The sequence below is a fragment of the Haliotis rufescens genome, unplaced genomic scaffold (assembly GCF_023055435.1).
Source record: "Haliotis rufescens isolate VD_foot unplaced genomic scaffold, xgHalRufe1.0.p SCAF_12, whole genome shotgun sequence".
NCBI lineage: Eukaryota > Metazoa > Mollusca > Gastropoda > Lepetellida > Haliotidae > Haliotis > Haliotis rufescens.
In genome coordinates, this window is record NW_025963802.1 from 6,293,223 (window position 1) to 6,306,270 (window position 13,048).

The 13,048-nt window shown below is 39.3% G+C and overlaps 2 protein-coding genes across 2 annotated transcripts; both read left to right on the forward strand.

Moving 5' to 3' along the window:
• The first annotated feature begins 588 nt into the window (after positions 1 to 588).
• Positions 589 to 2,595, forward strand: LOC124141308 (solute carrier family 23 member 1-like). Its single transcript, XM_046509280.2, has 4 exons — positions 589 to 720; positions 964 to 1,237; positions 1,706 to 1,801; positions 1,896 to 2,595. Exons 1-4 carry the CDS (start codon positions 622 to 624, stop codon positions 2,153 to 2,155), a joined length of 729 nt encoding a protein of 242 aa, XP_046365236.2. The 5' UTR covers positions 589 to 621; the 3' UTR covers positions 2,156 to 2,595.
• Positions 2,596 to 9,059: 6,464 nt separating this feature from the next.
• Positions 9,060 to 10,076, forward strand: LOC124141294. The gene has a single exon (XM_046509268.2). The coding sequence runs from the start codon at positions 9,060 to 9,062 to the stop codon at positions 10,074 to 10,076; it is 1,017 nt and encodes a 338-aa protein (XP_046365224.2).
• The last annotated feature ends 2,972 nt before the right edge of the window (positions 10,077 to 13,048 follow it).

Below are 13,048 nucleotides of genomic sequence, written 5' to 3' on the forward strand. Positions count from 1 at the left end.
AACAGAGGAAGAAATAACTTATTTCAGGTTATCCCGAGTATCCTGGTTGTGTGGGCTGTATCTGCAATCTTAACTCACGTCAACGTGTTTCCGCCTGATCGAACAAAGCTGAGGTTCGGTGCACGGACAGATGCCAAAGTAAAACTGGTGCATGTCACACCATGGGTTTATCTGCCATATCCAGGTAATGAACATTGCCGTCACCGCCATGTATGGAAGTCACGCATTTCCAGTGTCATAACATTACCTTCAGTTTGGTGAAATGTTGCTTACTACTACCGCCAACCTTATTAAAATACATAGTGCTCACACAATCCTTGTGGCATTTCCGCGGTTATTGTTAAATGTCCGGTCACTTATGTCCATTGGGATATAATATATTCTCCACGCTTGCATTAGAACTGACATCTGTTGTGTATTTATTTATCAAACAGTCAAATATATTACTTCTTATTTTGCATTTTAGGTCAGTTTGGAATGCCATCCTTCAACTTAGGACTGTTTGTAGGATATATAGCATCATTTTATGCCTCAATGATGGAGTCTCTAGGGGACTACTTTGCGGCTGCAAAAACCTGTGAAGTGGCTTCTCCTCCAACACATGCAGTCAACAGAGGAATCATGGTGGAAGGAATAGGGGGACTACTTTCTGGATCGATGGGTTTGGGTCTTGCCACAACGTCATTCAGTGAAAACATTGCCACCATAACCCTGACAAGAGTAGGTCCATGGTATTAAGCACCAGTATATAAATTGATGCATTCTGGAGAGAACAGCAATCAACGTTCTAGAAATAATGTCCAAATAAATAATAAAATAGACATGCCTATAATATAAACATCGAAAAACATCTAGAATGATCATTCAATTCGTATGTCGTATTCTTTCTCAGAGTAAATTGAGATATTGAAATTTGATTCCGACAGATTCCAATGTTAATATATCCCGTATATGTTTATACAGACAGCTCATAGGTACATAATGTATGCTACCGGTGTCCTGTTGGTTCTACTCTCGGTTGTGGGGAAGGCTGGAGCAGCAATCGCCACAATACCGGACCCGGCTCTAGCGGGGGTTATGATAGTTACATTTGGCATGTTGGTTTCTCTTGGTCTGTCAACACTGCAATACGTCAATCTCAACTCCTCCAGGAACCTCTTGATTATTGGTCTTGCCATCTCTTTTGGCATCGCTGTACCACGCTGGTTAGAAAGATACCCTGCTGACTTCAAAACAGGTTTGTTGACTCAGATTTGGTTGCATGTTCTTTGTCAAACACCTCAGTCAGGCCATTATAGTCTGGCCTTTGGAAGTCCTCTGTACAGTCGAGACAATGGACATGTTGTGAATGAAGAAGCTTGAAGTTTCAACTTGTCTTTTGTCTATGTTTGCTTCTTGTTTCACGCCGCACTCAGCAATATCCCAGCTACATGACGGCGATCGGTACATAATTGTTTGGGCCAGAGAATTCAGTGATTGATTTCATGAGCATCGATACGATGACATGCAATCAAGCAAGACTCCGAGCATGGCCAGCAAGTCCATTAAGGAGTCCCTTCAGAGAAGCATAGGCTACTTCTTGGGACCAGTTCTACCCAGAATCCTCATGGGGTTCGAATCCATGTTCATTGGAAATGATGACTTCTTATATTCTTTTTAATACCAGATAATTATAATTGTGTTTACATTATTTGCTCTTTTCCAGGCCTCGGAGAAGTAGATAGTGTTCTTCGAGTCATACTTGGAAACAGTATGCTTCTTGGTGGCGGCATTGCTATGTTTTTGGATAATACAACCAAAGGTAAGCAATTTTAAGTAAGACATACCACAAATGTATGTTGACACACGTATGTCATTATTGCATTCATTTCATAACCTCTTTTTATGTTTTGAAGGTTCACGGAAAGACCGAGGCATTGACGCTTGGCAGAATATGATATCTAACGAACCTGATTCTTTGGCCAGTACAAACAGGAGCGTCGAGAAACGTTTACCTTCAAACTCAATATACGGATGGTTTTGGTTAGGACGACTGTATCAATATCTACCTGGGTGTTCAAAGCTACCCTTTATGCCAGCATCAGCTGCGGTCGCTGCTTGTGACGACCATCAGTCTCAGATTGATGTGGCAGATCATAACCATGACACTGTATGACAATAATGTGAAATTACGTTAAACTTTACATTGGTTCTCGCGTCAGCTATTACTTGTATGAGGTAGCTTTTAAGGATATGTGTTTTCATTACGTTAACAAATTGGGGCTGTACGGAGTTAATTTACATTGGACGTTTTCTCTTCTTCCGGTGGTTGTATACATAACTTTTATATGTACTTGGATTAGTATATGTGTTGCACCGAAATCATTGTGTTCAATACGTCATGAAATAAGTTTGTGAACATACTTTGCAGTGTAGAAAATTGCTTTAACAGTATCGTGAAGTTTGAACATACAACTTGTACTTGACTCAACATATAACGGTTTTCTTCGGAGCACTTGCATATTAATAAATCGCTCCTCAATTTCTTACAACCTGGTTAATTATGCATCAAGTGTTCTATACCTCTTATCACTTTTTCAGAAATATAATGTTATTAGCTCACCCGGTCCGAAGGACCAAGGTGAGCTTATGCATTCCGTGGCGTCCGTCCGTCGTCCGTACGTCAACAATGTTTCAAACGACTTCTTCTAAACCACTAATTGGAAATGAACGAAATTTGACTGGAAACATCACTAGGTGGTGGGGATTCAAAATTGTACAAATGGTTGGGCTGACCCCCCAAGGGGCTGAAGGACGGGGCGAAATTGGGGTAATTTGGCTATATAACCATACATATAATTGCTGGGCATAAAGAGACAAACACAATCATGATATTAGAATTGAGTCTGGGGTCTTGCCACACCCCTAGGGATTACGTTCTTGGGTGAAAACTTGGAAGCAGTTGAGATCCCCACCCTATTACCATATACATGTATCCATGTAATTGCTTATGTGACAAGACAAATACACATATGCTACCAGGACTGGCCCTTCTGTTCATCTGCCCGGCACTGCCAAAGGAGTTAGAACCTTGACCATAACATGCAAACCGATATTATTCCCACCCTATAATAAACAGATACATTGTATACATTTGTTTGTTATGAAGAGAAGAATACATTCATACCAACAGGATTCGCCCTGGGGTCAAGCCTTGCCTCTGGAAATTTATGTTCTTGATCATAACATGGAAGCGGTTAAGTTCTCAATGTTACATTTGTATCTTGAGAAGTACACGTTCATGCTGTCAGATCTGCCATCTACCCATTTTAAATGCTAACAGAGTCAAAATTACGAAATATTTGCAGTATTATATACATGTACAATGCAAATATAAACTTTGTCATGATTGCGTACATATCCAGGTGAGCGATACAGGCCCTATGGCCTCTTGTTTGTCTATGTGAACTGGGACTTTCAAATATTTAACATATTATTCCTTTTACTCACATCATACGTTTTTTACTCATATTCCCATATCACATTGACACGTTGTGAATACTGGCACTGGAATACTGTTCAAAGCGGCGTTAAAGCCAACTCACTCACTCACTTTTTTCTTTACTTTAACATCATTGTTAATCAACGTTAAAATTTATTAGTTTCGCTCACCTAGACTGCAGGTCCATGTGAGCAATAACACACACGTTGCCCCTCGTCTGTCTGTTCTTTTGATTTCTGCTCTGAATCAGTTGAAGAGAAGAGCCTGAAAGTTGTCGAGCACAATGACCTGGACCCGCATGTGTTATAAGAATATGAAAGATAGATTATTGAGTCCCACAAGGCCTCGGAAATCGAAACATTGATGTTATGCGGAGTTACACTATAGAATTAATGTTTTCATACAAATAATCGAGTCTGGACAAGAAAATCTAGTGATTGACAATAGACAATAGTCACGTGTAAAGCTCCCCGAGTCACCATACACATCCTTTATAGGCGTGGCCGTTCGCTTCAAGAAAAATTGAACAAGTCCCAAAATGGCAATTGAGATCCATGAAAAAAACGTATGGCCTGCACGTTAATAATGAACACACAGTCAAGTAACGTGTGTTTTACGAATGCATCACTTTGAACTGGTAATAATAAGGGTAGAGTGATGGGTGATGGGGGTCGGAGGCTGGAGGATGACAGAAGAATGTGTAGCTTTTCTTATGCTCGTTGCCACTGCATTTGTGTGGTCGTATGTTTGAATCTTGTGGTGAAGGAGAAGACGCCATAGTAGTAATAGGATCGGAAAAGGTTACCGCCACGGTAGTTCAGTTTCAGACTGTGAAGGGGCGGTCACTCACTCACTCAGACTGTGAAACAGATTGAAGATGTTATTTGTTAGATCATACTTGTAATTGGCCATTGAATTACAGTTGGTTACAAAAAATATGGACAAGATTGGAAACCAGTGTAAGAAGAAGTATTGTATATTATCGTATATATAGAGTGGTTGTACCACCCCAGAGTATACATACTAGTATATATAAAATATATTATCTATCTTAATCTCTATTCTGATACTGGCGTCCAATCAACTTGTCCATATCAATTACTGTATTATACTGACGTCTACAGCTTTAGCAACTAACAGTAATTCAATGACCAATGACAAGTATGACCAAATGTATTGTTTTACCCATCATGCCTTGTTAATCCTATCAATCAAGCTTTATAGTTTATATAACCTCCATCCTTCACATTTCTGTTCATCACTTGCTTGTTAACGCAGTTAGTATCAACACCGAAACACCGAGTGATTGTAATAAAGAAGTGGTATATCCATAGAACTATATCCCTTGTTCATCATACCATCTTAAAGGAGTTTTAAGAAACCCATCAAAAGCACACAGCTAATTTTTACTTACGTCAGTTCAATGCATATCTTTATTTTTCTCCTCCTGGAGGACCTTCAATCATTGTGAGTCAGGATGTTATTCACACCCATGTTATACTTAACACTAATCTTAATTTTTTGCTTGTTCGGGTATTCACAATATTTCTGTGGTAAGTGATCCACCCGTAACTTGTTTTAACCGGTGGATGAACCGGAATTTCTGCTTGGATTGGCAAAGTCAACACATGGTAATATGGCCGAGAAGTTTAACTTAAGCTTTAAGTTGGTTGGTTGGTTTGTTGTTTTACGCCACACTCAGCAATATTCCAGCTATATGACGGCGGCCTGTAAATAATCGCATCTGGACCAGACAATCCAGTGATTAATATCATGGACATCGATCCACGCAATTGTGATCGATGACATGGTTCAACCAAGTCAGCGAGCCTGGCAACCCGATCCTGTTAGTCGCCTATTACGACAAGCAAAGTTGCCTTTTTACGGCAAGCATGGGTTGCTGAAGACCTATTCTACCCCCGGATCTTCACGGGTGAGATTTCTATTGAATATGGAAAGGGTTTTGTCGCTTTTATGTAAATTCTGCCAGGGAACCGTGCAGGTAGCAGAGGTATACTAAGTCCCCACGGTCCCTAGTATGGTGGCCTAACTTTAGTTGCTGGCGATTGTTTTAGCCCGTTTTTTATATTGTGTAGTTGAATGATAGTTTATTCTTTTACATACTCCCAATCTAATTTTAACTAAAATTTGTGATTATTAGTCTAATTATTGTACTGTCCTTCGGGGACAGGTATTTATTTAGTCAATTCAATTCTTTATTTGTCGAAATTTATTTGTTGTCAATATTTATCTCGTCACGATATGGCTGAAGTATTGCCGATGTGGCGTCACTCACTCACTCACATCTCAGAATCGATTTCATCCCTTAACCATGCCACTAAACCATCGAAGTGGTAACACCTCTACAAACAGTTTCAATTCGCATACTGAAATACATTTTAAAGATTCTTTCTCACACCCCGTTGTTTTCATTCCTTTTTACTGTAGAAAATCAACGAATAACAACATTTGAATACTTTTATGTTAGAACATTTAATTATTTTTTATGAATTGCCATTGTTTCATAAATATATTGCACAGGACAGTAATGTAGTGACTAAGAAATTCCTGCAGGTCTGTCGACGGTTGCTTACGTACATGTTATCTGTAATATGTTTGTCAGTGTTTTCTTTATGTGATTGAAATAGATGTACACCGTTTTATGTCAATACACAATGAGTTGACGCCATGGAAATCTTCGCACGCATTTTCTTACTTTGGTTTTATTGTGTAGTTATAGGACATTAATTACATCTAGTCTCTGCAGCTGCACTTCTCTTCCTTTGAATGTCCATCCCTTTTAAACAAAAGCAAAAGTTGCAGAATATTGACCGTAAGCATCGGCTACTTCTTTCACAAACATGCCACACAGGTAAATGTCAGCACCGACCGGATCGATTGCTAGGATCCGTACATAGTATCATGAAAATGGTCTGTTGATGTAGATACCAATAACAACGTAGGAGCACATAGTTAGGGCAATATTAAAGTAAGGTGCACTCAATGTCCTTCCCCCTCATTATTTTCCTTTATTATGCTTTCTCCTTCAAACATGTTTCTGAGTTTGTAAACTACTATTCATCATCTTCTATTTTAAAAAAATAGTTCCTTCGGAGGTCGCCCACGAATTGAATACGTCATAAGACACATTCATAATTGTATTTATGTATTTGACTCTGACTAATGTGTTATTGGCTTTGGCCACAGTATACACATGCAGATCCAATTAAAGTGACTTGGATTTGTCTGTTTAATGTTAATATACGGTCGTCACAATTGAACGTCAGTTTGGATGGGTTCAATGAAGTGTGAACGATTTGAAAGTGCTGCTTAAACTGTGTGAACCTCCTAGCTTTCATTCAAGCGGGATGGTTGCACCTTATTTTACGAAATGACAGTGAGTGAGTGAGTTCAGCACTACCACCTCTAAAACCAAACTGGCGATTTTGTAGTTTATGGTCTCGCCGAATTATGGCGTAACATTGTTTGCTTAAGTTCTCTGGTTTCGCAGAAGAACATTGCAACACTGTTATTTTGTCGGTATTTGCCGGCTCTCGGTCACATACGTTTCCCCACTCATGCTCAGTTACGCAACGAAAAATAGTTCTATGAATATATACAACATAATCTGAAAATATGTCAACACTAACATTATTTTATTCTCTGAACAAACTGACAAACGATAATTGGGATTAATAAAATCTTAAAAATTACTAACAGGAAAGTGAACAAAAATATAAACATGACTCGAGGTCAACCATCAAGTGTACATTTATATATAACGTCGCATAAGTTTGTAAAGGGGTGCATTTCGACGTTTACCTGCACGTTTTCCATTTTGCAATGAGGGAGAGACGTTAGGACCATATTTATATGTTCCGATCATGTCAGGGATTTCTGATCACTCACTTTACTGACCACAATGCCAATTATTGTTAATCACTCCAAATTAAAAATATTTTCTAAATAATTTAATACTTTCATATAGTGAAAACTACTTATCTACCATCAACCTGGTGGCTCATGAGGTTAACCGTGTTCACTGTTAGAGACCTATAGCTGTTGATTGTCTAAGTGAGATCAGTTCACCTGCCACCTTTCCTTATGAAACACCATCATGTTTGTGGGACATTTTGATAAACAATTTAGTATGCCGATATACATATACCTCTCAAAGTAGATAGAAGGTTTGCAGATAACTGTGGTTTTTAAAAGTTCACATTGCTGTATGCAGTGTGTACTTTTCTCTATAAACGAGTAACGGGAATTGTTTAGACGAACTGATATGCCTAAATATGTTAGACTAAGTGCGTTTTTGTCACGAACTTTTATAGTACAAAATCATATGCATGTTGATTGCAACTCTCTAGAATAGAAGATCATTTGCCAAAAATAAATAATTTAACATGATGGTACTAGCAACGCTATGTGAGTATACATTCTGTGGTACATACATGCACTGTAATAGCTCAACGAACAAAAACAAATTTGCATTTTTTGAATCGTAATATTGCACCTCAGGTTAGAATATGTAACAACACACATTTATCGAAGATAGTGATCATGCATGTGGGTAACATGTGTGAAATACAACTGGCATTATTGATTTAATAAACTTTAATGTCATTTAGAATAAACATCTAATATAAATGTGTCATGTTGGCGCATCCTATTAATCTTGTAGCTAATTAATCAGAAATATTACCGTTGACCTTATGTCATTTGTTATGGATTACACTCGTTGATCCTTTCCTCCTGCATATATTTAGCAGCGATCCACTATATTTATCTACATCAATTAGAATAATTAGAACAGCCACAATAATCAGGACACCCACACCCGACGCCCCGATACTGACAGCAGAAGGTCGTTCATCTATGGCGGATGTCTTGGATCTGCGATAGGAAGATAGTATCTTTTTCTCAAGGAGAAGACCAGATGATCGTTTTTCCCCATCTATCTTCTTTGCTCCACAAACGCAAATTCCTGGATGTAAGGAGAAGAAATGAAAAGCTCATTCAGTGACACATATATTTTGATGTTATTGAATGAACACAATTACAAATAAATTAGTGCGATATAATCTTGCGATTACAAGAACTCAGTTATGACAGTTGTTAAAGGACCATCGCAAGATGGCAGAACAGACCAAATGACGCAAAGCCTACACAAATCATCATTGATGGCACAATAAATTAAGCCCTACACAATACAATTCTGTACATTCAATGTTTCCAGAGGACATTTTTTTATGTTGTAAAACCATTATTATATTCTAGGAACTCCCCAGAATACCAAACCTTACTTCTAGTGGTGTTGCATGGCTTTTGTCCTTGAAGGAGTGGCTTGTTATGGTCTGTAGCGGCAGTTGGTGCGCTTCGTGTGGTTCCTGACTTGACGGTTCCTGTAAATCTCCTTGTCAACGTTGCAGTAACAGACGTGGGTAGTGTCGACGATTTCCCATGCGTTGTTGTGGTCGTAGTTGTTGTGGTTGAAGTGAACGAATGAGTCACGGTTGTTGTAGGTAAAACAGCAGTGGTTACGTCATCTTTTTGTTGTGGAATTGTAGTCGTAAGGATGGAATCAGTCGTTGAGGTTGTATTGTCGATCGTCACGGTCGCAGCAGCGGATGAAGTAGCTGTGACTGTTCTTGAAGTAGTGGAATTGGTTAATGCAGTGGATGGCGTAGTTGTACCTATGGTTGTAGTTGTGCCAATGGTCAATGTCTCAGCAGCGGATGAAGTAGCTGTGGCTGTTCTTGAAGTAGTGGAATTGGTTAATGCAGTGGATGGCGTAGTTGTACCTATGGTTGTAGTTGTGCCAATGGTCAATGTCTCAGCAGCGGATGAAGTAGCTGTGGCTGTTCTTGAAGTAGTGGAATTGGTTAATGCAGTGGATGGCGTAGTTGTACCTATGGTTGTAGTTGTGCCAATGGTCAATGTCTCAGCAGCGGATGAAGTAGCTGTGGCTGTTCTTGAAGTAGTGGAATTGGTTAATGCAGTGGATGGCGTAATTGTACCTATGGTTGTAGTTGTGCCAATGGTCAATGTCTCAGCAGCGGATGAAGTAGCTGTGGCTGTTCTTGAAGTAGTGGAATTGGTTAATGCAGTGGATGGCGTAGTTGTACCTATGGTTGTAGTTGTGCCAATGGTCAATGTCTCAGCAGCGGATGAAGTAGCTGTGGCTGTTCTTGAAGTAGTGGAATTGGTTAATGCAGTGGATGGCGTAGTTGTACCTATGGTTGTAGTTGTGCCAATGGTCAATGTCTCAGCAGCGGATGAAGTAGCTGTGGCTGTTCTTGAAGTAGTGGAATTGGTTAATGCAGTGGATGGCGTAATTGTACCTATGGTTGTAGTTGTGCCGCTGGTCAATGTCGCAGCTGCTGATGATGTAGGTGTTGCCGTTGTTGAAGTAGTGATATTGGTTACTGAAGTGGATGGCGTAGTAGTAATAGTGGTTGCAGTAGTAACAGTTGTTATTCCAGGAGTGGACGATGAAGCTGTAGTCGTGAACTTACACCTGTCATTAGCTTTTGAGTTGCGGTTAGCTGTGACACTAATCCGAGTCGAGTTTTTGTGGGCTGAAAAACAATGAAATCTTCTGTTCCAGTTCTTTCCAATAAATGACATTACCCATTGTTGTATTCGAGTTACCTAACATACACAGAGACTACTATACTCGTTCTCGTTAGATGTTATTTTCATAAAACAAGTTGACTTTCTATGGTACCATAGAAAGTTCAGATGTTACGTAAAAAGTGGTTTCTTTCGACGACGAGTGTATCGTTTTATGTATTACCAATGCTAAAAATGAATTTAAATACAAATAAATAATAATTTAACAGACCTAACCGAGGGCAATTGCTAATCGAATATTGACATAAACTCAAATACGGGTATTGTTAACGTTTTTATGTATACACAAAAATATAGTGTTCCTGTTATTATGTGTGCATAAATGACATTAGCAACGATCAACCCCTATATTTATGATTTTTTCCAATTAATGGTAAATCAAGCGCATAGTAATTAGTTGGCGGAACAGCTGCAATTCAGACAAACAGCGCTGCTCTCTGAATTTCGGGCCTATACACATCGCCCGCATCGATTTGTTGGAAGTATATGTGGAGTGGACATCCTGTTCTTACTTTTTTGGAAAAGGATAATCAGTGTGATCGCTACAGAAATTCACATTACCTGCATCGCACTTATCTGGAAAGTGAAAATCAACGAACTTGAATCTGCCCGAATATTGTGTCAATTGACGGCTTCAAACAAATCGAAAAGGTCACCCTTAGAATAAGATTTGGTTTGGTTTGGTTTGTTGTTTAACGGCGCACTCAGCAATATTCCAGCTATATGACTGCGGACCAGACAATCCAGTGATTAATATCATGAGCATCGATCCACGCAATTGGGATCGATGACATGCATCTACCAAGTCAGCGAGCCTGACCACCCGATCCCGTTAGTCGCCTTTTACGACAAGCATAGTCGCCTTTTACGGCAAGCATGGGTTGCTGAAGACCTAGAATAAGAACAGATACCTGTGATGTACACGCTGCGTTTTACACTTGGGATCAACCGGAGAAAATTTTTGTTGCACAAAGTATCAGAAGTCAGACACATGGTCTTCGTATGAATTGTATCGGAAGTGTTTAGATCCATTGGTCTGATCGTGCAAACATGTTCATTCATAAACAAACACTTTCTAAAACTGCCACAAAATATGTTTCGATTGTGACTCACGGCACAGTCGTTGAAAGCAAGTCTACCCATCCTTCCTAATATGTGTATGCTCCAATTTCAGCTCCGCCATCGGCGCAATTGGTTTTCTCCATCGCGCGTCTTACTGGCATACCTCCCATCAACTTGGGGATTTTGTTGAAATATTATCGGATGACATTGACGTTAAGGTCACTTATTATAAACTAGGCTTCCTGGTTCACAGTTTCGGATATTTCAGATTAATTCATGCAAATACGAACTATTCCCCATTCATTTATGATACTGTCAATAATTAACTCAACTTTGAAGGGCATCCACTTATGAAATGACTTGTAAAAAGTTTCATTCAGAAAGTATTTGGCATTGTGATATGGAGAATTCGTATTTGTAACGTTCTCGTATATGATAGGGTGACATTAAAGATCAAGGTTAATCGGCGCGAGATGGGCATAAAAAAGCTGTGTCCATGATCTTAATGCGGGGTTTCGATCGCTCAATACAAGGTAAAGTTCACTAGAGGTTAAATAATGGAATATAGTTCAACTTTGAGACAATTTGGGATACATTTATTCAATTAGGCAAGATGAACTTTAAGTTCCTAAATCAACATCAATCATATATCATGATTGTGCCGAATGTCAATGTCATTTTGAAGATCATTCACTCATGAAATGCCTTGAAAATAGTTTCGCAAAGTAGGTATTGGTAGTGTGGTTAAGAGACTAAATATGTGTAATACAACCTTACCAACAAGCAGTGTTCTCGCATGTTCACACGGTTGAATAAGACACCCCGAAACGATCGCGGTAATTAAACCGCAAGCATTTATAACTTTCCTATTGAAGTACATATAGGCATAGGTATTTCTGTTTCACAGTTGTACTGCATTGGTAATGTTTGAGGTCAACTGTCATCTGATTGGGTAATATCAAAATGGTCATGCTTCTGGTCCCAGAACTTTCCAGAATAATGGTCGTAAGAGCCGACTTCATGAATCGGATGGTCAGACTCGGTAGATTGGTTGATAGCTTGTCAACGTACCCCGATGTCGTGGATTGTTGCTCATAAAGCCACTCACAGGATTGTATTGTCTCGACTATTATTTGCAGGCCGACGTCATCTAATATTGTGTCATCAAACCACAAGCCCGCCAACACGTTTCATTGAGGTGATTCAGTGTCGTCATTCGTATTGGTATACGCTTTTCAAGTAAGATTATATTGAAGCTAATTCACTGTACATGTTCGAAACATTTTGGGATGAAGAGGACATGTAAATGTACAATGACATGATCAACGTCATCTTACATGTACCAAAAAAGTATTTACGTCACCTCGCATGTACAATGGCATTATTGACGTCATCTTGCATGTCAAATGACATTACTAACGTTATCTCACATGCACAATGTCATTATCAGTGTCATCGCACACGAACATGGACAGTTTTAACAGCTATTGTACGTGTACACCACAGTTCAAATGTGGAGATTTGTTTTGATGATCTTAAATGTTGTTGTTGCTTTGTTGTTTAACGCCGCACCCAGCAATATTCCAGCTGTATAACGGCGGTCTGTAAATATTCGAGTCTGGACCAGAAAATCCAGTGATTGACATCATGAGTATCGATCAACGCAATTGGGATACGATGCATGACGCGCATCAACCAAGTCAGCGAGAGCCGTTAGTCGCCTCTCACAACCATACTCGTCTTTTATTGTAATCATGGGTTGCTGAAGACACGGATCTTAAATGTAAATAGCACTATATTGTATGTACACATTTTGTGAATACATTGCTCTTGGAGGTGGTGAGTATTTTCATGTTTCTCTAGACTGGG